The sequence below is a fragment of the Mobula birostris genome, chromosome 12 (assembly GCF_030028105.1).
Source record: "Mobula birostris isolate sMobBir1 chromosome 12, sMobBir1.hap1, whole genome shotgun sequence".
Lineage (NCBI taxonomy): Eukaryota > Metazoa > Chordata > Chondrichthyes > Myliobatiformes > Myliobatidae > Mobula > Mobula birostris.
In genome coordinates, this window is record NC_092381.1 from 45,948,178 (window position 1) to 45,973,335 (window position 25,158).

Consider the following 25,158-nt stretch of genomic DNA (forward strand, 5'->3'; position numbering starts at 1 on the left):
GTTGACTGCGTGGTTAAGAAGGCATACAGTGCATTGGCCTTCATCAACCGTGGGATTGAGTTTAAGAGCCGAGAGGTAGTGTTGCAGCTTTATAGGACCCTGGTCAGATCCCACTTGGAGTGCTGTGCTCAGTTCTGGTCACCTCACTACAGGAAGGATGTGGAAACTATAGAAAGGGTGCAGAGGAGATTTACAAGGATGATGCCTGGATTGGGGAGAATGTCTTATGAGAACAGGTTGAGTGAACTCGGCCTTTTCTCCTTGGAACGGCGGAGGATGAGAGGTGACCTGATAGAAGTGTATAAGATGATGAGAGGCGTTGATCGTGTGGATAGTCAAAGGCTTTTTCCTTTGGGCTGGAACGGCTAGCACGAAAGGGCACATTTTTAAGGTGCTTGGGAGCAGGTACCAAGGAGATATCAGGGATAAGTTTTTACGCAGTGAGTGGTGAGTGTGTGAAATGGGCTGCCGGCAATGGTGTTGGAGGCAGATACCATATGGTCTTTTAAGAGACTTTTGGATAGGTACATGGAGTTTAGAAAAATAGAGTGCTATGGGTAACCCTAGGTAATTTCTAAAGTAAGTACATGTTCGGCACAGTGTTGTGAGCCAAGGGGCCTGTATTGTGCTGTAGGTTTTCTATGTTGCTGTGAATCCTGTCTATCAGGTGATGCAGTGTCACAGGCAGTCTAGAAGCACAAGTACTTTATTGCAGCTTATGATTCATTGTCAAAATTACAATGCTCCCTTTGAAACAAAGCTAGATATATAAATAGAAGGTGAATTGACATTTGAAAAAGGGCAATTGAAAACCTGCAAATTAAAAAAAATTAAAACATTAATTGTTCCAGTTTTAACTGTTAGATCTGTTACTGATCCTGTGTTAACAGTATTAATTTGCACTAAACAGTATCTTGTTAATACATGTATTGTGTGCATCTCAAAGGAGTTGTGTTTATCTGCTACTGACCAGTAGTTAAAAGCATCTTTCTGATGATTGTACCATTTAGGCAGTGTTAACATATTTATATTATTAGTAAAGTTGATTTTCAGATTTTTTTTTCTCTCTCACCCCAATTTATTTTCTAGGTGCTGATTTGAAAGAACGTGCTCAAATGAGCAATGCAGAAGTTGGCCAATTTGTTCACAAGCTGCGAAGTTTAATGAGCAATATAGGCAAGTACGAAGAACTGCTTTGCTATGGTAGTACTTTTAAGCAGTTTTTGTTTGAAATGAAGTGGGTGTAAGTTGTTTCAAACCCGTGAGTTTTTGTGTGTACACCCCTTGAAGTGTACGAGGTGTTCAGGGAGGGGTAGCACCTCTAGTTAAGGGGCTTGTGTTGTCCAATCTGGGACAACTCACTCAACTTTGGCCCCATCGGAGACTCAGCTCTCACCTGTGGCTCCAAATAGCTGTTTATGTGCACCAGCAGCCACACCCCGGCACACCGCTTCAACGGGCAGGCTAAACCAGGTGAGGGTAGTGGGTGGGCCTCATACCCAGGTGATACAGTGACATGCCAGTTCCAGCATCTGAATTCACCTCCGGCAGGCTGGGTGGATGAGATCTACAGTGGGATCCAATGGGCAGGAAGGTGAATCTGTGACACTCTGTGAGAGCGAAGGGCATGACGAGGCACAGAAGAAGTCGTGGTCCTCAACTGCAACCAAGGAAGACCCCGGTTGTTATGACTACTCGTACCACTGGACCCAGAGTCCTGAGGTCGAGAGAGTGGAACTGTCCCAGTGCAACAGTTTTTACACTTTAAAAACTCCCGCACTGGTTTCCTTTTGTTGTCGGATTTGGTGGAAAGCCAACACCCCTTGAAGATATGTGGTATTTTATAGCCTTCTCTGCAGGATGCTACTTTACTAATTGGATTTTTAGCAATAATCTAGTGGTTTTCTAGCAGTTACTCCTTTTTCATGATGAATTAGCCATGTATTGAGAGATATGAAAAGAGATTTGAAGATGGGACAATGTTGCTCCAAGTACTGTACTAATCTCCCTTTCTGCTGTAGATACCATTTTTGTTTAAGTCCTCTAATACTATGTAGTACTCATTTTTCCACTATGAAATCATTTTTGGTGCTTTAAGTGCAGTGTATGAAGTTATTTTCCAGTGTTTCAAGCTTTGCAGTCTAAAGATGCACATATGATAGAAATGTGCTTTTTGTATAATACTCTGAATTTACCAGCAACCTCCAGCTAGGTAACGTAATTCAAAGGATGGTCTCAGATCACTTTGCTATTTATATCTTGATCAGTTTTTACTTTTTGAAGTGTTAATGTGGTGTGTACTTTCTTTGAAAGCATCCCTGCCCATGCCCACAATTGCTGCAATAGATGGCTACGCGCTTGGTGGTGGTCTGGAACTGGCATTGGCATGTGATCTTCGTGTTGCGGGTATGGACAAACACAATTGCTACATTAAATGTATCTATAGAACATAGAGACAAGTAGAAAAGTGGTGTTCAGTATGTAGTTTGGTTTACAATTGTCGAGTTTTGATGACAGGACAGGAAGGTTTGAGCTTTCAATACTTAAACTATGGAATGACTTTTATTAAATGTATAATAAATCTTTTGAATGAGTATCTTCATTCCTCCTTCCCCAGCTTTTCATACCTATTCAGTTGAGAAAGAGGCAAAGGCAGAAAATTATCACCTTTATTTACATTGTGTCTTTGTCTGCAGAATTTATTAATTACATGAGAATATGCAGATAATATTAAAAAGCTTCTCATTATTTATATTGTTTAACCTTTGTCATAATTAATGAAAAGCTGGATGCATGCACAACTAATTGAATGCATACAGTTGCAGTCTCGTGGATTGAGAAGATCCTGAGTACAATTTCTTACAGCAAGTTAACAACCCGTGAACTCTGTAAAACATGTTGTGTTGGACTTCCAGGAGACATTGGACATTGTTCCTGAAAGACACAGCTAAAATTCAAACCTATGAGAATTCAAGGTAAACCTCACAAAAAAAAATCCAAAAAAGGTAGAAACCAGTGTGTTTTCATTAAAGGGGTTGGGGAATATTCATTTGGGAGTTCCAGGATTTGTTACTTATTTGATCCATATTATATTTGGACTTGTGACTCAATAATACTCAATTGTTCAGACTAATAATTAATGATGATTATCATGAGTATGATAATTGATTTAATGATTAAATCAATAAATGACTGTACATTTCCATTAATGGTAATAAATAGAACAGGACCAGGCCGTCAGCCTACCATGATGGTAAATTTAAACTAAACACATCTGCCCGAACATGATCCCTATCCCTCCATTCCCTGCATGGTCATGTGCCTGTCCAAATGCTCTTAATTGTCACCAGCACGTCTGCTTCCCCCACTACGACCCTGGCAGGGCATCCCAGGCAACCACCGCTCTTATGGGGAATAAAAACTTACCTTGCACATCTCCTTTAATCTTCTCCTTCTCAAATTCAATATGTGTCCTCTAGTATTTTGCATTTCTCCATTCAACCATCTACCGTATGAAATAGTTTTGAAAAAAACTGAGATCTAAAACATTTAGAATTGAGACCATATTCAGAAAATCTAACAAATACCAAACGTGAATGATCAATTTGACCTTGGTCAATCAATTGAACTATGTAGACAAATCAAGAATATAGATCAGAGAAACAGGTCAGGCAGCATCTATGGAAATAAATAAAGTCAACGTTTCGGGCCGAGGCCTTTCAACAGGACTGGAAAAAGATGAGAAATCAGAGCAAGGAGGTGGGGGAGGGCAGATGTTGCCTGACCCTCTGAATTCCTCCGGCATTTGTATGTTTTGCCTTGGATTTCCAGCATTTCTCATGTCAGAGAAAATTGTGATCATATTATACAGTTTTCTACTTGCACAACATTTTAGAGGTGGTGTGACCTATTTTATTCACCTGGAAATAAAGGAGAAAATGCAGAAAAAGGTGGCAAAGGTAATAGTCAGAGTTGTACAGCACAGAAACAGTCTTTTGCCCAGTGTATTATGCTGACCATCATGTCTATCAACACTCACCTCACTTGCCTGTGTAGATTCTATATCTCTTTATGCCCTGCTCATTCAAGATGCTTCTTAAATGTTATTGTCCATACCTTCACCTCCTGTGGCAACTCATTCCAGATACTATTTACTCTTTGTGTGATTTTAAAAAAAGTCTCTCAGATCCACTTTGAAACTTCTTCCTCTCACTTTAAACCAATGCCACCTAGATATCCCTACATTGGAAACAGACATTGACTGACTACCACATCTATGCCTCTCATAATTTGGTCTGACAATATTTGGTACATTATCCCATCTCTTTTTCTCAATGCAGTATCTGACAAAGATAAGCATTCCAAACACCTTCCTCACTCCCCTGTCTATTTGTGTTCCTCTTCAGGGAACTGCTTTTGTTCCTCTAGGTCTGTTTATTCAACAACATTCCCTAAGACCCTTTCATTCACTGTGTACTGTATGTCCTGCCCTTCCCTTCACAAATAGTATCACTTTGCATTTGTCGTAATTAAATTCAATCCGCTATTCCCATGCCCACTTACGCAGTTGATACATATCCTGTTGTAACCTAGATAACTTCCTTCATTGTTCACCAAACCACTAATTTTGGTGTCATCTGCAAACATACTAAACGTGCTACCTAATCCTCATCCTGAGCAACACACACAAAATGCTGGATGGACTCAGCGGTTCAGGAGGAATAAAGAGTTGACGTTTTGGGCCAAGACCCTTTATCAGGACTGGAAAGAAAGGGCGAAGAAGCCAGAATGAGGGTGGGGGAGGGGGAGGAGTACAAGATGGAAGTTGATAGGTGAAGCCAGATGAGGGAGAAGGTAGGTGGTGGGGAGGGGGAATGAAATGAGGAGCTGGGAGGTGGCAGATGGAAAAGGTAAAGAGTTGAAGAATAAAGAATCTAATAGGAGGGGAGAGTGGACCACGGGAGAAAATGGAGGTGCACCAGAGGGAGGTGATAGGCAGGTGAGGAAAAGGGATGGGGGAGCCAGAATAGGGAATGGAAAAGTAGATGGGGGGGGAGGGGAAAGAAATCGATGTTCGTGCTGTTAGGTTGGAGGCTCCCGAGATGGAATATGAGGTATTGCTCCTCCAACTTGAGTAGCCTCATCATTGGCAGTAGAGGAGGCCATGGACCAACATGGTGGAATGTGAATGGGGATTGGAATTAAAATGGTTGGCCACTGGGAAATACTCCCTGATGCAGATGGAGCAAAGATGCTCGACAAAGTTGTCCCCTAATCTATGTCGTGCCTCACTGATGTAGACAACACTGCATTGGGAACATTGGATACAGTAGATGACTCCAGCAGACTTGTAGATGAAGTATTGCCTCACCAGGAAGGACTGTTTAGGGCTCTGAAAGGTGGTGATGGAAGAAGTGAATGGGCAGGTGTAGCACTTGTTCCAGTTGCAGGGATAAGTGCCAGGAGGGATATCATTGGGCAAAGATGAATGTGATCCTTGTCCAAATTGTTGTTATAGGTGACAAAGAACAAGGGACCCAGCACTGATCCCTATGGCATACCACCTTCCACAGCCCTCCAATGTGAGAAACAACTCTCCATTACCACCTGCCTTCCACCACCAAACCCTCATTTGCTAAAATAAGATGCTCATAGATAAGCACATGGATGACAAAAAAAATGGAAGGCTTTATGGAGGGAAAGGTTAAATTGATCTTGGCATAGGTTAAAAGGTCAGCACATTGTGGGCTAAAGGGCTTGTTCTACTGTTCCATGTTCAATGTGAGGAACAATCATGCTTTCAAATTCACTCAATAAAGACATACAAAGTTAAAAACAAATCTAAAAATTGAATGGAGGAGAGACCATGTGCTCTAATTAGTGAAACATTTATGAATAATTCATGAATGATTTTTCTTGTCAGTGACTGTCTATTTGTCAATCCATCAGCATATGGAATTGACTAATAGACAGCCACAGACAAGAAATTACTAATAATATTTATAAACAAATTGAACAGTGCTAAAATTAGGCAGTTAGAGCTTTTCTACGTGGAATAATCAAGAAAGGCCACATCATGGAATCCATTTTTTTTTAATCAAAGTATTTTTATCAACAAAGAAAAATAGCAGAACATACAAGGGGTGATTGATAAGTTCATGGCCTAAGGTAGAAGGAGCAATTTTAGAAAACCTAGCACATTTATTTTTCAACATAGTCCCCTCCTACATGTACACACTTAGTCCAGCGGTCGTGGAGCATACGGATCTTGGACCTCCAGAAAGAGTCCATAGCAGGGGTGATTGATAAGTTCGTGGTCCAAGGTAGAAGGAGATGAGTTATACAGCTCTCGTTACATGCACATGCAGTTCAACTCTTTGAGTGATTATGCAGAAAGTTTGAAATTAATAACTCATCTCCTTCTACTGTAGGCCACGAACTTATCAATCACCCCTGATGGGTTATTAACTAATCTTGAAAAAATTACCCCCCCCACCCAAAAAAAAGCTTTAACATCTCAATGACAGTGACCACAAAGAAAACATATTTCCACGACAAAATACTAGGATAATCATAATACTTTTTCTGGGCACTGCAGGAAACTATTGATTCTGCAACTGTTTATGAATAGCCCACCGGAGTTCCACATGTGAAAAATGCATTATGGGTCCGTGATCATGTTCTGTGTTTTGCTGCCGTGACGATATGCCCTGTTACATAAGCCATGGCCTTTTCCCGGTCCAGAAATTCTTTCTCCGTCCCGTTGTGTGTAATGCGGAGTTGAGCAGGGAACATCGGATATCCGGCTGGTCACGCAGCAGTTCCCTGACGTCCGTGAACGCAGCTTGAGCTTTGGCGACCCTTGTGGTGTAGTCTGGAAAAATAGCGATGGGTTTCCCATTGTAGTTAAGCGGAGTCTGGTTTCGAGCTCAACGTAAAACATCGACACAGTCTGGATAATAATCTAGTTTAACTACAATTGCAGGCGGTTTACTGCTGGGTTTGTTTGGTGTGAGACTCCGGTGCGAGCAGTCGATGAGAGTGTTTTTGTTCAGTTTAAGCACCTCTGACGGTAATTTAGAAATGGACTCTGCGGAACTTGACCTGGGCCCCCCAGCAACCTCCAAAATAAGGATATTGCACCTCCGCATTCTTCCTTCCGTGTGTTCACATTTATCTCTTAAGTCCTTCAGCTCCGACTTCATGGCATTTATGATGGTTTGAAGCGATACCATTTCATCTGACCATGATGATATGTCGTCTTCCATGTCTTTAACATTAGCCTTTACTTGGTCAATCTCAACTTGGGTCCGTGCCGCGTTGTTTGCTACCTTGGTTCTTGCTACCTGCAACTCGTTTCTCAGGTAGTTTGAATTTTCGGCAAGGTGTTCTTCATCTCATTTTTCAGGTAGTTGAAATCTTCAGCAAGGGCGTTTTTCAGCTCTGCTCTTATCACCGCAGAGATGTCCGTTTTTAGCTCTGAGAGGAGCTGAACCTTTAGGTCTTCTGTGTCCATTTCGCCTGAGTTTGTGTGGGGTAGGGTACTTGCGCGTTTGCAGTCAGCACTTAAACTTTGCACCGGGGAGTCGGTCGTCTTGGTGTTAGTGAGCCCAATGTATTTATATTTTCGAAGCTTAGATGCCATTACCGCATGTCAGAGAACAAAGTAACTCACTAAATGTACTTAGACGACTGACTTATTTTGATAAAATTTGAAAGAAAGCGCTATTCTAAATATACAATAAAGTAAAGATTAGTCAGGAGCCCAGCCAAACACGCCTTACCCCATTGCTTGCTCACGTGATCCCCATGGAATCCATCTTATGACTAAAATGTAGAAATGAGGATCAACAGTCAAAACTATTACTTATGTACTGAAATACTGTTAACAAAATGTTGTTTTCTATTAATGAGTGTTCTGCTTGTCTCACGCTCTCTTGGTCCTTCCCTTGGTGTTCCCACTGTATACCTCTTTAGTTTTTGCTGTCTTGATGTCACTACTCTTTCACCTTCACTTGTCTTTGCTGGGTTTTTTTTGCAGTTCATATTGCATTTTTTCCTCTTGCATGTGGTTTTTCCTTTTCTTTCTCAGTGCCATTGTGTACAAATACAAAAGGCATTCCAGCTTTCTGTGTAGTCCCAATGTCAGTACTCTGTTGTTGCAGATATAAACCTGCCTGTCCTTTTCTACAAACACGTTGTGTAAGATTAGACATCTTTTTCCTTTTAAAATTCATCTGTCTTGTTTTCTTAACTTTAGCATCTTCTGCCAAGATGGGTCTTATTGAAGTCACCAGAGGCCTCCTGCCTGGTGCTGGTAAGTTATTTTCTTCATGATATGAAGTGCAAGATTTGCAGTGCAGTTAATCATATTGAGAGACTGAGTATTTTTACAGTGCAAGTAATAAAAAAAAAGCAATGACTGAACTTTAATTCTACTGATTACATTCCATAAAACAAGAACATTGGATCTCCTAAACTCTACAACATATAAAATCATATGGACAACGGGACGAAAACGGATTCTTCCAAGACTCTGTGTTGACCATCCAGCACCCTTTTACAGTAGAACAGGACAGCACAAGGAGAGGCTCTTCATCCCATGACGGCTGTGCAGACCCTGATGCCATTTTAAACTAGTGCCATCTGTCTGCCTGTGGTCTGCACCCCTGCTTCTTAAACATTACTGTTAAAATTGGTTTGACCACCTCCCCCGCTAATGCATTCTGGGCGCCTGTGTAATAAGAACATTTATTTCACAAATCTCCTTTAAAGTTTTGTACAGTCAACTTAAAACTACTGTTTTAACCACTGTATACCCTTAGTATTTGACATTTCCCCTGGAGTAAAGACCACCTTACCATGTCAGTGCTTCTCACAATTATAAATACTTCTATCAGGTAGCCCTCAGTTTCTGCCACTCCAGCAAAAACAATCCAAGTTCAGCTTCTCAGGGCCTGCACTGTTCTGTGTTCTATTTTCTCTCCTATCTCTAGCACTCGCTAACCCAAACAATATGCTGGTCCGCCTTTTCTGCACTCTTTCCAGAGACTCCAAATCCTTCATGCAATGCAGTGACTAGAACTGCACGCAGTGCTCCAAGTGTGGTCCAGTCCAGTGTTTTACACAGCTGCATCACGATCCTACCATAATCTAATCCTTTTATCCCCACCAAGCTCCCCCCAAATTCTACTTGTCATCTACAAGGGTCAGTATATGATGCCCAATAAAGCTACCAACCGCCATCTTTGACATATGGAAGAAAACGGAAACAGTGGAGAGAAATCGGGTCAGTCATAGGGAGAATGTGTAAATGCCACATAGGCGGTACTGGAGGCCAGGTATGAATTTGAGTTGCCTGAGTCAACAACCCTACTAACTGCATTTCTGTAAAAACACCGTACCTTCCATATCTTTCCTCAGTTACAAATCAAAATGTTTTTATTTATAATTGAGGTAACTGTGATAGCTCCTTGACTCCCCCAATTTTACCTGTTGTTCAGAGCCTCCATTCTCAAGAGTTCCTGTAAAACTCCAGCAGCATTTTGTTTTGTAAACTATCTGGCTGTTCACTCCACCAACTCTGCTGAGGTTATCTCCTTTGTTAGTGTGATCATAGGCTGTATCATTCAGTTGTTGACCATTTACCCTGTGCCAGTTTCTTTTCATATAACATACCCAAGAATGAGAGAAACCCAATCTCTATGCCTGGGATATTACTTGCATCAATAGCTTACGTGCTCATTGAAGTTTGTCTGTGCAGGTAGTTGATAATGTGTACTTTGCATTTGATGGCATCATACTTTCCAAACATTTAAAATCTAAATCAGAGGAAAACACTGAGAAGTTAGGTCCACCTCAGGAAATCAGTACAGCTGATCTCATGCCAGTCCAGTATGTTTACTAAATTTGCATGTTGTCATGTTGAAAACTGATAACTGGTCCACTTTCTCTTGCCAGCCTACCTTGTGGCTGATACAGTGCCTATGCTGGGAGTATAAACTCAAAGGTTCAAAGTATGTATGCAGTATACAGCCCTGAGATTCATCCCTGAATGGAACCCATTCAAAGAAAAACATCAAGCCCCCCCCAGTGCAAAAAAATGCAAATGACAACAAAAAAGGTGTAAAACACAAAATCAAAAGTGACAAGGCATAATTGAGTTCAGCTCAGTGTTCGTTATTTACGGGCTGCCCTGATTCAAAGTCCATTCAGGGCAGAATTGTGAATTGCTCTGAAGTTTATGTGTGGCAGTAGAATTGCACTCCATTCCTTTCACATCTCAGCTTTAACTATATGTGAATTATCCCATATGCTTTCAAATGCTTGTTTCTGTGTCGGGTTCGCACCATGCACAAATGCTCTTGCTTGGTTCTACTCTTTATTGATTCAGTGGTAGGCAGAACACCTCCAGCAATAGTTTCTCACGCTGCTGATCTCGACAGGATAGGTGTAGAGAGGATAATCTGTTTTAGACATAAGACATAAAGCAGAATTAAGTTCCGATGTGGCTGTCTGTGGGGAAGATGACTCTCTGGGCTGTATCCTGCATACATTCTTTAATAAAAAATATACTTTGAGTCTTTGAGTTTATACTCCCAGCGTAGGCACCATATCAGCCACAAGATAAGTGGGCAAGAGAAAATGGACGAATTATCAATTTTCAACACCAACCTTAATATATTGTTTGTTGCTGCCTATGCAGTGTCTGCTGTGCTATTCAATCATGGCTGATCCTTTTTTTCTGTCCTCAGACCCACTCCCCAGCCATCTCCCCATAACCTTTCATGCCGTGTCCAATCAAGGACCTATTAATCTCTGCCTTAAATACACCCAACAACCTGGCCCCCACAGCTGCTTGTGGTAACAAATTTCACAAATTCAATACCCTCTGGCTAAAGAAAATTTTCTGCATCTGTTTTAAATGGATGCCCCTCTATCCTGAGGCTGTGCCCTCTTGTCCTAGATTCCCCCACGATGAGAAATAAGACATTTTCTGACTTTGCCTTTCAACATTCAAAAGGTTTCAAAGAGATCTCACCTCATCCTTCTAAATTCCAGTGAGTACAAACCCAGAGCCATCAAATGTTCCTCGTATGATAACCCTTTCATTCCCGGAATCATCCTTGTGAACCTCTAGACCCTCTCCAATGCCAGCATGTAACTTCTAAGATGTGGAGCCCAAAACTGTTCACAATACTCAAGGTGAGGCCTCATCAGTGCCTTAGAAGCAGTACCAACACCAACCCTTGCAGACCACCACTAGTCACTGACAGTCAAGTGGAAAAGGATCCTTTTATTCCCACTCGCTCCCTCCAGCCAATGCTCAAACCATGCCAGTAACTTTCCTGTAATACAGTGAGCTAAAAGTCCTAATATACAACATCCTCTGAATCTGCTTTATCTATCTTACTTGTAATCTCCTCAAAGAATTCCAACAGGTTCGTCAGGCAAGATTTTCCTTAAGGAAACCATGCTGACTTTGCCCTATCTTGTTCTATGTCACTAAGTACTCCATAACCTCATCCTTAACAATTGACTCTAACTGTCAGGCTAACTGGTCTATAATCTCTTTTCTGCTGCCTTCCTCCTCTTTTAAAGAGTGGAGTGGTTTTGTGAGAGAATCTACAATTATAGGGTTAAAGTTTGAAATTAAAAGGTTAGCCATCTAAGACAAGAATGAGACAAAATTCTCTGTCATTCTCATAACGTAGTGAAGGCATAGTTGAATAGATTCTTGATAAAGCAAGTGTATGAAACATGGCCAGGAATAGGCATTGCTGTGGGCTTGGGATTGTGGAATTAATTATAGAATGGTGGAGCACTGTGAAGAGGCTAAGCTGCCCATATCTGCTCTCGGTTCAAATGATTCTATCTCTTGCTTTATCCTTAATTTTCTCTGTGGAGATTAAATTCAACTCAAAATTGGATTGAAAAGAGGAAAAAAAGCTGGCATGTCTCACTATTGTCTGTAGGATTGTAGTTTGCAGGGCCACTAGATATAATGAGGGATTTAAAGTGGCCACACTCCAATTTTGTTATGCTGTTTGCTATCACAGTCCCCCATCTATTGTTGTTTTTAATTTTTCTTATAGATAACCTACTAGACCTGAGTGATAACCTTATTGCTTTTGTTGTTCAAAATGATCTTTCCTGCTTTTAGTCCTTCCTCACTACTTGCAGCATTAGAATAAGGTAGATGAACTTGTAACATCACTTCCCTACTTTTGTGTATTTTTCACCTTTTCCCGGTCCTGCTTTTCATTGAGTGAATAGTCAGAGTCATACAGCACAAAAACAGGCCCAAGAATCAAGTGTTCATTTTTATATAGCCGATACTGATCAGTTTGTATTCTTCACAATTTCCTGTCAGCTCCCCTCCAGATTACAACACTCATCTGCATATTTGAGACGAGTTAATTAGTTGGCCAGTTTGGAAATGAGGAAGGAAGGAAACCCACACTGGTCAAGGGAGAATGTGCAAACTGCACACAGCACTGGAAGTCAGGCTCAGACCTGGATCTGTGAAGCAAGGCTGCTATGCTGCCCCTACTCTTCAGCAGGGATTCCAGATTTTCAAATTTTATTTTATTGAAATAGTGTGTGGAATAGGCCATTCTGGCCCTTTCAGCCACAATGTCCAGTAACCTAGTCTAATCACGGGACAATTTACAATGACCAATTGACCTATCAAGAGGAAACCCACATGGTTATGGGGAGACGTACAAACTCCTTACAGGCACCTGTGGGAATTGAACCTGGGTCGCTGGCACTGTATTGTGCTAACCGCTATGCTACCGTGCCACCCAAGAAAGGCAGGAAGTTGACCAGGGTAACAGTGGGTATGGAGTTGTAAGTAATAAATGAAATGAACAGTTGCAGCTTTGCAAAGAGAAACGGGCCTTGCAGATGGGGTTTTGAGTATTGTACAATGGATTAAAAATCAAGTGTGCAAAGTTTTAACATTGGTAGTACAATACCCAAGTTATTATACTGTAGAAAACTATAAATACTAGTAAATTAAATTTGAATGTAAATACAGATCAAAATTGCCTTACTTAATCAAATTATCTTTCTTTTCTGTCAAGGTGGCAGCCAGCGGCTGCCTCGTACTGTGGGAATCGGCAAGGCAAAAGAACTTATTTTCACCGGCCGACAGGTAGACGGTGAGCAAGCAGAGTCCATAGGTCTAGTGAATGATGTTGTGACTCAGAATGACTTGGGAGATGCAGCTTATCAAAAAGCTCTCAATCTGGCCAGAGAGATACTTCCACAGGTTTGTAGTAGACTGATTGCATTGAAATAAATCAATACAGCCTGCAATAGCTTTAAAGCTTGTAACTAAGCCGTAACGAGATAAATGCATTCTCATGTCTATTTTGAGCTGTTATCATCCCCAATCAAAAACCTTGAGCATTTTACAGCTGTTTAAGTTAAAATGACAATAGATATATGTGTAGTTGTGTAAAAATGTAGTAGATATCTGAGTAATGTACTTCAATTAGAAAAATAATCTTTGTGTAATCTTATTTAAAGGGGCCAGTGGCTCTCAAGATGGCAAAGCAAGCAATAAACAGAGGCATTGAGGTAATGTTTATGTTGTACATTGTAACAAATTTGCTACTCTATCCAACTTAGTTGAAACCTTCCTTTCACCTGTTACTGCCCAAAACTAGGCAAATAACCAACCCTCAGCAGCATTACCAAGTGCCACCTCAACATTTTATCAGAATATGCCCCCTCTTAAGAGTTAAGCATCTAAAACAGGGAAAATGTACTGTAGCTGTGATTCATGCATCTTTATGATCTTGACTGATTTACTAATTTAATAATTTACTGATTAGTAAATTTATAATATTTCTTTGTGCCCTGGTTAAGGTGATCAAACTTTTTTTTTAAAGTTAGCAGCTTTCCATGGCACCAGAAACAGGAACTTGTGCATGATGAAGCTTTATTTTAAAGTGACTGAAATGTACTGAACCCTACGAACTACACTGCTAAATGGTCTTGGGTCCGGGAGGCCGACTGAAATGACATGACCTTCTACGTGCTTTGAGTCAGTCACTTAAATAAAAATGGGATAACTTCACAATTTTACCTCTAATATGTGATGCTTTCCATATTTTTGATTAATGCAGTATGCTCTATATTAAACATTCCTTAGTTATATACGTCTAATCAATAGTACAAACTTTTTATTTTAGACTTCCAAGTTTTGTCCAGGGTGGAAAAAGTTCTTATTAAAAAGAGTAAATTCTACATTGACTTGAGTAGATTTAAAGGTTATAGCAGGTTTTAAGGATGGTGTTGACTAAAGTAGTTGAATTAATCATTAAAGTAACTTTCCCCACAAGCAAAAGTTTGTATTGAGCAATGATGGTCTCTTTGAGGCACATATTGAGATTAATATTTTGGAGAAGAGGATAAGATACGAGCAGAATCAGGCCATTCTGATTGATTCTCTTCCCGCCCCACCCCCGCCCCATAAACCCATTCTGCTGCTTTTTTCGCCTTGTAAAACTTGACACCCCTACTGTTCAACCACCTAGCAGCCTCTGTTTTAAATATACCCAATGATTTGGCCTATCTGGCTGTAGCAATGAATTCCAGATTTACTGCCCCTCTGACTGATTGTTCTAAAGCAGTGTTTCCCAACCTGGGGTTGACAGATCCTTTCCTTAATGGTATTGGTCCTTGACATAGAAAAGGTTGGGAACTCCTGCTTTAAAGTAATGTCCTTCTATTCTGAAGCTGTGCCCTCTGGTCTAAGACTCTCCCATTGATGGAAATATCCTCTCCATGTACACTTTATATAGGCCTTTCAATATTTGGTACATTTCAGTGGGATTCCCCCACCCCTCATTCATATAAACTCCAGTGAGAATTAAAAGACGTAGAGGTAGTGAGAAGATCATTAGTCTTTGCATGAATAGAGGCGTGAACTGTTGTGGAGGCACTGGGGTAGAGGTGTTAGGACTGTATTATCAGTAGCGATAGGTGGTGGTGTACTCCACCCCCCTGTTCAGGGATGGATTTTCCACTTTGACAAGGATGGTTTCTTTAACCCCTCTTTCAAACCAGCAACTCCACAACAGTTCACACATCCATTCATGCAAATACTAATGACCCTCTCATTACCCTGACTCTTAATGACCCTCATGTAATTCCTATATCTTTAAACAAATCAGTTTATAAACTGGAAAATTACCCACCATGGATTGGAACTAAAGCCGCCTCTCGGATGAGTGGCGAAACATCTTCTAGACAACACACAGCAAGTCCCGTTGCTACTGCTTGATCTACAATGATTTGGATGACTGAGAACCTTCATAGACATATTCCTTCTATCTAAATGCGCATCTCTACACTGCATTCATCTTCCACTTCTTCACCTGTTCTCCTAATCTGCCCAAGTCCTTCTGCAGCCTCTCTGCTTCCTCAACACTTCCTGCCCCATCTTCGTATCATCTGCTATCTTGGCCACAAAGCCTTCAAGAACAGAAACATGGGAACAGAAACATACAGCACAATACAGCCCCTTCAGCCCACAAAGCTGTGCCGAACATGTCCCTAACTTAGAACTACTTAGGCTTTACCCATAGCCCTCTATTCTTCTAAGCTCCATGTAGCCATCCAGGAGTCTCTTAAAAGACCCTAACGTTTCTACCTCCACCACCGGCAGCTCATTCCACGCACTCACCACTCTCTGCGTAAAAAAAACTTACCCCTGATATCGCCGTCATCCAGATCATTAACTTATGACGGGAAAAGTGGTGGACACAACACCAATTCCTGTAGAAAATCACTACTCACAGACCAGAAAAAGCCCCCTTTATTCCCACTCTGTCTTCTGCCAGTTAATCTCTGACCATGTTAATATATTTTCTGTAATACCAAGAGCTCTCATCTTGTTTAGCAGCTGCTGGTGTCTTCCATAGTGAAGACTGACATAAAATACTTATTCAGTTCTTTTGCTATTATATTTCATCTTCTCATCTTACTGCATTTTTAGTTGCTTTCTGTTGGTTTTTGAAATCTTTGCTGTGTTATATGCTCCCTTTTGCTTTTATGCTAGCTTTGACTTCCTTTGTTAGCCATGGCTGTCTCAGCGGCCCTTTAGAATGCTGCTGCTTCATTGAGATGAACTGATCCTGTTTCTTCCAAATTACTCCCAGAAACACCAGTCATGATGTGTATTCCTAGGATTTTAAGCTCCCAGCTGTGATCTTCTTTGAACCTTGACTCTGACAACCACATCATACCTGCCAGTTTCTAACTGTGCTACAAGATGCATCTTAATTCATACATTCTGACGTAACACCTTCCAGAAAGGAACAAGCAAATGATAAAGTTGATCATGAAACACAGACTAATTCCTTATTTAGGTCATCAGCATGTTTGGCAAAATAGGAAGCAACAATGTTCTCTGATAAACAAATCACTTTTTGGAGTTTAATCACAATCTAACAACTCACTAACAACAACCTACAAATAGACTATTTGTTTTGGTTTTGATTGTTCAGGGATTGTTGAGCATGTCACTGCAAAATTCAGCCCACAATATTGTACTGACCTTTTAACCTACACCAAAATCATTCTAAGTTTTTCCTTCAACATAACCCTCCATAGTAGTTCTGAGTCTCAACATTTTTTTTTAAATTTGTGAGCCTTCATAAGCCATGAGGGGTTACTTATAGTAGGCAGACTACCAAAGTGAGTTGTTCTTGAGCAGAGATTGGTAGTAATCAACAGTATAAATCATAGTTAATGTTTCCTTTCCCCTCAATATGAAATTCAAGTTTCCCATTGATTGATGTTCTAAATGCATGTAACCCACAGCCGAGGACAGTTGCAAGACTAAGGACTGAGCTTTCCTGGAACTAAGTATAACCATGTTCTATATACTGTGGTCTTTCTTAGTTTTTAGTCTTGAAATTTAATCACCTTAGTTCAGGGGTTCTGAACCTTTTTAATGCCGTAGACCCCTCCCTACTTTTCACCAAGACACCATGTTGGAACTCCTGCCTTAATTTGTTTGGACTGAAATATGGAAGTCCTTTCTTTATTCCTTAATCAGAAGAATATTGGCACTGTTTCAATTTCAGAGTAAAATTAAACACCAATTTCCCAACAGTACTACTTGTTGTGAAAAGAATGCATTCCTAGCAACAGGAGCAAAATTTTTTCCTTTAGGTAACACAATTTTATTTTATCTTAAATCTATTTTTAATTCTCTGTAGGTCGATATAACATCAGGAATGTCAGTTGAGGAAATGTGCTATGCTCAGGTATGAAGAAAGCCTCGTGCTGTTTCAGATAAAGGTGACTTAGAATAATTAATATTTTGACATTTGTGCCTGTTGCTAATACAGGTCATACCTACAAAAGACCGACTGGAGGGGATGGCAGCATTTAAGGAAAAACGACTACCCCACTTTACGGGAGAATGAAATGAAATACATGTCCAAACTGTCAAAAATTTTAATTACAATCACAGTTAAGTACTTCAGATTTTTTTTTCCTGAATGCACATTTACATATCATTGATTTTCAGCGTTTCTACACAATAGCATGTGGGAACTGCAGTAGTAGTTGAAACTGTCAACTCCCATGGTCCCACATGTGTAGAATCACAAGTGCAGATCTGTACCAAATAACTACTGTAATTCTAAGACCTATACTAATCTATAGCTAAATAGCATACTAGTGCAACTTTTGTGATTTTAGACAACTTTATAGACTTTCACTTTACAGCGTTCTCAGAACAGTTACATCACTCGGGTGTATTTATTTTAACAATTTTCCTGCACAGAGGAAAGTGAACATGGAGAGAGAGTTTCAATCTGTAATAATAAATGCTATTAGTGATTTGCCAGGACCTTCAATAAGTGGTATGTGGGAAGGTTAAATTTTCTGGGTGTATCAAATCAGTTTTTTTAAATTGCATGGCCAACAGGATTTTGTTAAGATTGACTTACCTTTCGTTGTAATGGTTAATTTAAATGCAAATTTGTTGTCATTCAGATACTTAATTAAAATATTACAAAGCAGGATGGAGGAACCATGCATCCATTTGGTCTATATGAAAGCTACTTTAATCCCAACATATTGTGTTGGTGGTCAGTTTTCAGTAGTTTTGCTCATGTATTGCTACAGACTAGTTAACCCTGATACTCATTTCTATACACCACCCTCCCATCTTTTATCCAAGCCCCTTAAACTATAACCCAATCCTTAACCTAATGTTCTGAATTACAACTGTACTTTGTACAAAACCTCTTTACAATTTAACCCTTTGGGTTCAAGTAGCGTTCTGGTTATTTATCCAAGCTGGAGGACAGAGCACGGGTGTTGATCCAACACTAATCCTTGAACAATGATTTCAATTGCAAACAGTTGATATAAACTTGCAGGGCTCCAGGGCAGAGTAAAAAAAAAGGGACATATTTCAAACTTTCATTTATTATCAAAGTATACAACTCTGAAATTCTTCAATTCTCCGAGTAGCCATGAAACCAAGAAAGAAAAGAAAGTCAGCATAATCAAACCCCCTAATCCCATCTCCCCACAAAAAAAACAAACAAAATGGATCAGGCACCTTGATCAGGCAAAAAAAAATAAAAACTACAAGACTGAGAAAAAAGGTGTTTCATCTAAAGTTCAAATCCAAAACACAGAAAAGAAGACAACCCTAGTCAACACTCTCTGCAGCAGCAGGCCTTTCCTTCTCTGGTACAGAGTAACCAATCAAAAAGACAAGCAGCCAATGTTCACCCTCTGCACTTGCTTCGATGCTTCAATCTCCCTTGTCAGTTTCATAGGTGAACAATGGGAGCTTTAAATGGCAAAATGGGGCCAAACGTTGGCTTCTGCTGTCTTGCAGCCTCCTTGCCGCAAGGTTCATTCATACTGCCTCTGCCTCCCAAGACCCTGCCAGAGACTGCAAGGGTACTGAAGCACCCAAACCAGTTACAGAATCACATTCAAGACAAGCAACAAACATAAAAGAAATGAAAAAATGGTTTCATAATCTATCCAGAAGACATTGACCAAAGGAGCGTTGTACTTGTACACAAGTGCTATCTTGGATTCACAGCCTCTGTGATCTAATTATTCCACAATAATTTTTTTGCTGCATACTACTCAAGGATAGCATCTCCATTCCATACCATGCAAGGTTAGCACTCTGATGATCTATGTCGTGCACAATTACTGACTTGTGCATGGTCTAAATCAGGGGTTCCCAACTTGGCCCCCTTGGTTAATGGTAGGGATCCATGGCATAAAATGTTGGGAACCCCTAGTCTGTCTAAATAATCTGTAGAGAGATCCAGGAGGCCATAAATATTACTCCCTGACAAAAGTAATATTCAGACCACATTTCTGCAGATAAATTAAAAAAATAATCCTTCCACAGAAGCAGTAAACACACCATCCAGCATAGATGAACAAGACAGACAACTAGCTGTATTCACTGATCGTCTTGTCAGATTGTGCACATTCATTACCAATGGAGGAGAGAAGAAAAAAACCCAGAAAAACAAGGTAGTTGCCCCAAACCAGTTCCCCTAAAGAATTAACATTTTCAATAAATAGCAATGCTAAATCAAATATTTTTAATAGAATGCATTTTTTTAAAAATGAGGTATTGAAGGGAAGAGTCAGAGCAGAAAATCATAAAACCAGTAATATAAACATATGCAAGCAATACGAAAAACATAATACACTAATACAAAGCCATTTCAGGTTTTTCAAAAGCATATTTCTTTGAGGGAGGTAACATGTTGTACAAAATTGTTTTAAAAAGGGAACAAAAGATGTCAGGACAAAGATCAAAAAATAAGCTCAATACAGTTCAACATTTCCATTCTTTCTTTTATAAAATGGTTGGCATATGAGTGGCATCTAGATTAAGTAAACATTTCATCAGCAACATTTACTCAAATAAAAGCTGCTGCTTGTAGAATGAACATTTGCAAAGACAGCACCAAAACCAACGTTCCACTGTGATCAACGTCAACTGCATCTAGATAACTTGTAGAAATATTTAACAGCAAACACCATTGCAATTATGGTAATTCCACTCAAATTCAAAAGTCATATTGGATATCTGTGAATTAATCATTGTCCATTTGTTTTACTGAGATATTTTGGGACTTTCAACAATCCCGTGCATGGTTTCAGTATTTCATTCATTCCTAGTATTTCTACAATATTGGGTTTGAGAAGTACTAGAGAAATTTATTTCAAGGCTGTATTCAGAAGTCAAAGGCATGAGAAAAACATCAATCACCACGAACTGAATTTGCAAGTATTTTCATTGCCAGGTGAAAAGAACATCAGATTAACTCAGCCCTAAAATTTCATCCCAAATTGCAATTAGCAGGAGGTTCCAGAGTATTATCCTATTGAAGTGGTCTGAGTCAAACTGAAATCAAATCATGCTGCAATATTACAGCCGCAGCACCACAAGCACATAATCTGCATCTGTAGGACCCAAAGTAGTTTAAACTTATCATCTGTTCCTTCTACAAGTTAGGAATAATAAGCAAACACCCCTTGATACTAAAACACATGAGAAATCCAAGAACTCCATATGCAATATTTCAATCATAGTGAAAAAAGAATTAATTTTATTTTTTTCTTTTTGGAGAGATTGGACACGAAGGTATGGTTTCAAAGAACTTTCCTTTAAAGTAACTTAAGCAAAAATCTTTACTGCTGATTCCAGGAAATCCCCAACCTTAAAAACTTGGTTCCCCTTGTCGAATTGGACCAGGCATGAAGGCTGCAATACTGTTAAAATGTTTTGAGGAATAAGAATTTATAAATAAGGATACTGTATTTTTTGAAGGTCTGAATAAAATAATGTTTAAATGGAATTGAAGTAGAAATTGAAACAGACATGCAAGAATTCAGACATTGTACAGTATATCTATAGCTGAACCAAAAAATGTGCTGCTTTAATCCATTATAGAAAGAATAAAGTTATAGAAAATGACATTGGTTCTTAGGTGGAAAATACAGACAAGTTTTTAATAATATAAAAAAATTACAACTGAAGCAGAGAAGGCTAAAGGGCTGTAGATGGTTGTGGAAATGTGTAGCAAAGGTGTGCAGCTAAGAGCAACAAAGAAAGGGAGCATCATCTTAACCAGCATTCACTTCAAAAGTTGTAAAGGAAAATGCAAGGAAAGTGAGATCACTTTGGATAGTTTTACCAAAAAAAACCCCACAATGAATTAAAGGGCTAATCTTTTGTGTTGTACTATTGTACAATAGAACTCAAGACAATAAATTTTGCCACACAAGTTAATGATTTTTAAAATTCTTCAGGAACAGTATAGTTTTGAGTCATACAGAAATAGGTCAGAGTTTCACATTTCTTCTGCTACTTGGCTATACTGGGCTAGTGTAGTATTTGATCTGAGATCTGATCTCCTTTCCCTTCCCAATGGGAATGGGATAACAAAGCTACATTATGAGCAATCCTGAACATTTTGAGAGGAGCCTAATTTATGAAATGAGTGTTTTCTTTGTAAATTACTGGTACAATCTCTCAATATAATTAATCCTGGTTATTCTTTAGATCACACTGCTTAGTTTGTGGCTTTTTGTGGCAGGAAGAGACATTTCCATGGCGCATCATGTATGCCTCTAAACTTTCAATAATGCTAATAACAATCTGCAAAACATCTGGTGAAATCTGCGGATGGTTCTTAATACTGTACAGTTGTTGCATTCCACCTTCTTCAATGAGCATGCTGCAGTATCTAGGTGCTGTAGAAGAGAAAATATATTGGAAGCCACTCTTGAAATTTACATGATTTATCAGTAATCACTGCTATAATACAAGTCACAATGAATATCAATGAACCATAAATCAAAACCATAATATTAATAGTAATTCTGATGCCTAATTAAGCCCACCTAGAGGTAACTCAGGATCAGATTTGCCAATTTTATATCACACCCAAAATATTAATCATTCCTGATCAACATTTGCAATTTTTTTCTTTTGTTAGACAACTGAACAGTGAAACCTGAAATTTAAGTTAATTAATATGTATTCCTGGCTCAAATGTTAAGAGTTACTGGCATGCAAAAAGTGTTACATGAATGAATAAGTCAGGGCAAAGTTAATTAAAAACTGTAAACTCCAATTAACATAATGTGAACAATTTCTTACAGGGATCAAGAATCCAGAATATTGGATCTGTCTTTTAACAATTAGTAACCCAAATGGACAACATATCTTAACTAATCTTGGCTGTGCACACACAAACTCACCATTTTTACTGCAGACATGCTGCATTGCCCAGACAGCCCAAATCTGTACTCCTGGTGTGTCAGAACACTCTAACAATGGGAAAAATGGACTGAATGACCTGGAAAATAAAAATACTTCATTTAGTTGAAAGGAAAACAACATTTTCCAGTTGAAGCATTGTTACATTAAAAAGTGAAGCAAGTTCATTGAGATAAGTTGCATCAAAATTTAGAGATCAAGGAATATTCATCAACTGTTTCATTCCTTTCTAAATAAACTCAACAACCATTTAACATTTACATCCTGATTGATATACGTAGACTTCTGAATTCAATTTATTCTTAATTACTAATTCATATAACTGCTGCGGTAAGACTAGATAAATTGGAAAATTAGAAATACAGTACATCTAAAAGGCAATGTAGCTGTACAGCACTCAATACTACTTTGAAGTTTCAACCCAAACTCGCCAATCTCTTAATCAAGAGGCACAGAGCAAACATATAATCCGCACAAATACAATTATGAAAGAAATTTGGATATTTTTGTTTGAAATCATTCTTTAAGAATTGTGGAGTTCATGAACATATTTTATAAGCCATCCTTAACCCCTCGCTGACCCACCCCTCTTTACATCCCCTCCAGTTAGCTGGCCTAGTTGGAGTGAGGATGAGATATATGTATAATGACAGATAAAGACAAATCTCCAAGTCTAATAATAAAATATAACATACCTATAAGCTACCATTTCACAATCTGGTGTTGGCCAATTTAAAATAACTGAATGCTGAAAGGAAGAAGAAAAAAAAATGTAGATTAATCTATCAGCAGATAATCAAGTATTATTCTTTAGAAATAAACTAAAAAAGATGCTATTATGGTAGGTGATCACAAATATCACTAACAAACTTTTAATTCAGATTTATGTAATTTAAGTCACTGTTTCATGACTTACAAACTTCAATCATCTTTAACAATCTCCATGTGCCATTATGTAAAATGAATTAAATAACTAAGACTTCTAGAAGAACATAAACAATACTTTGCACTTTGCAGCCTAAAGAGTGTTATACTTCAGTGCAAACATTAGAGTGAATTCGTTTAAGTAAAATCCCAACATCAAATAAATTGTACAACTGCCAGCTTACTGTTTATCACTAGCAGATGAAGATTTTTCTCTCAGCACTGAACTACTGTATGTAGCATTATTTCTATTTACAGAAAAAACAAACACCCCTACTTCAGAATAACTGGAAAGGGAAATAAATGTTTAGCAAATTTTAATAACGTCGCTAACATGGTGGATGGGCAGGAATTATGGATTTCAATGTGGTGCCATATACTACACAAATTAGGGATTCAGAGGTTTACAGTAATTTATTAACTCGGAGAGATACAAGCAAAGAAAATGCAAGTCATTTAATTTTGTTGTAAATAAATGTTATACTTTAGAAATCCTCATGGAAATCAAACAAGCAATGCTTACAAACATACCAATTGTTCCAGAAGAGAAGCCCGGAGGTCAAGATCCAGTGTCCAGATATGTAGCCCCCGGGATATCAAATGAGCAATTATTCCTGCAGCGAAGTAACTGACTTCCACTTCTTTGTTATGTAATAAAACACTAAAAACAGAACACCATGTGCATTAGGATAGTACTTAATCCAAAAAATATACTGGATCAGAACAGGTCTCTCAAACATTGCTCCAAGCAGAAAAAAAATTAACTGAGTAAATCTTCCTAATAATTCTTCTGCAATAATTATTCTTGATCAAACTAGAACATACTGGCTTCCCACCCTCTTAAACATGGCCTCTTTGGTATTTGCAGTCTTATTCAAACGTCTGTTCTCACAATGCCACACCACATCTCTTCACCACCCTTCTCTTCCCCACTAAACTATACACCCAAATATTCAATTTTTCTTAGCATGGTATCTCTATTCTTGCTCTTTTACTGAGTAGTGCCTACTTTAACTGACCCCTGTTCTCTCAAATCTTCCACTCAAGGTTCTTTCTTTAAAAACATCCCAACTACCTCCAGGCCAAACTTGCTTAATGCTGGTTTTCCTTAAGATTCCATGAAACACTTATTTCTCAGCATCTCAGGTGGAGGGAATAAAATCCATCAATATGTAAAATACTGTGATTGTCATTTTACTATTAATTATGCAAGGTTAAATGGATTTCAACATCACCTCTTCAAAATACAATTGCTATTCAACCATATAAAGTTTTAAGCTCAGATATTATTTCTAGCTCCAAGGAGACAATGCAAGTATTAATTAAGATTCTATTTCATTTATTGCCAATGCTTAACTGCCTGTGTACTGCATAGATAGTTATGCAGGAGTGTAAGCATGTTGTTGCATCTGGAAATACACAAAGGTCCGGCCAAGTAAGGTGGATTTGCCTTCCTTACCAGTGAATCAGATGGATTTTACTGCAGCCCTGTAGTTTCAATGCTGCCATTAGGGCCAGGGTTAATTCCATGGATTTAATTTACCGAGCTGTCATGGTAGGATTCAAATTTGTGCTTCTGTATTAATGGCCCAGATCTATCTACTAATCAAGATTTTTCAAGTTTCATTTATAAGGCTTTTAATTCTTCTCACATTCCTACAATATATTTCAATTATATTTTAATAATTTTTGAATATTTATGATTTAATGAATTTGACAGTGGCCTAAGCCAGGAAATACTTGGCTTTTTCAAATTGGTTTTGTTTGTTGGTATGGTCTGTTCACTTTGGCATGTCGTGGAAGACTTTGCTAATGAAGGATTTATCTCAGACATTTTTCCTGGGAAGCATCAAACAAGTCTGAAATTCTCTCAAGTTATGCAGTATGTGACTGAGTGCCAATTTAATAAATCATGCTATTAATGT

At 38.9% G+C, this 25,158-nt stretch overlaps 2 protein-coding genes across 5 annotated transcripts in view; one reads left to right on the forward strand and one right to left on the reverse strand.

The window, feature by feature from the left end:
- The window catches only part of echdc2 (enoyl CoA hydratase domain containing 2), a 47,768-nt gene that overhangs the window by 13,820 nt on the left and 8,790 nt on the right, over nucleotides 1-25,158 (forward strand). For all 4 annotated transcript variants that reach the window (XR_011887992.1, XR_011887991.1, XR_011887990.1 and 1 more), the window contains exons 4-10: nucleotides 1,090-1,176; nucleotides 2,314-2,406; nucleotides 8,261-8,317; nucleotides 13,089-13,276; nucleotides 13,537-13,587; nucleotides 17,241-17,288; nucleotides 17,373-17,496. Coding sequence is in view for 1 of the 4 variants with exons in the window: in XM_072273731.1 (XP_072129832.1) it covers nucleotides 1,090-1,176; nucleotides 2,314-2,406; nucleotides 8,261-8,317; nucleotides 13,089-13,276; nucleotides 13,537-13,587; nucleotides 17,241-17,288; nucleotides 17,373-17,450 (602 nt within the window). In the remaining 3 variants the exon portion in view is untranslated. The remainder of the gene's footprint in view (nucleotides 1-1,089; nucleotides 1,177-2,313; nucleotides 2,407-8,260; nucleotides 8,318-13,088; nucleotides 13,277-13,536; nucleotides 13,588-17,240; nucleotides 17,289-17,372; nucleotides 17,497-25,158) is intronic.
- zyg11 (zyg-11 family member, cell cycle regulator) overlaps nucleotides 18,447-25,158 on the reverse strand; it is a 50,878-nt gene continuing 44,166 nt past the window's right edge. Inside the window, exons 12-15 of the mRNA XM_072273730.1 lie at nucleotides 23,765-23,894; nucleotides 23,005-23,057; nucleotides 22,291-22,388; nucleotides 18,447-21,780 (exon numbers count right to left, since the gene is read on the reverse strand). Coding sequence (XP_072129831.1) covers nucleotides 21,569-21,780; nucleotides 22,291-22,388; nucleotides 23,005-23,057; nucleotides 23,765-23,894 — 493 coding nt within the window. The 3' untranslated portion in view covers nucleotides 18,447-21,568. The remainder of the gene's footprint in view (nucleotides 21,781-22,290; nucleotides 22,389-23,004; nucleotides 23,058-23,764; nucleotides 23,895-25,158) is intronic.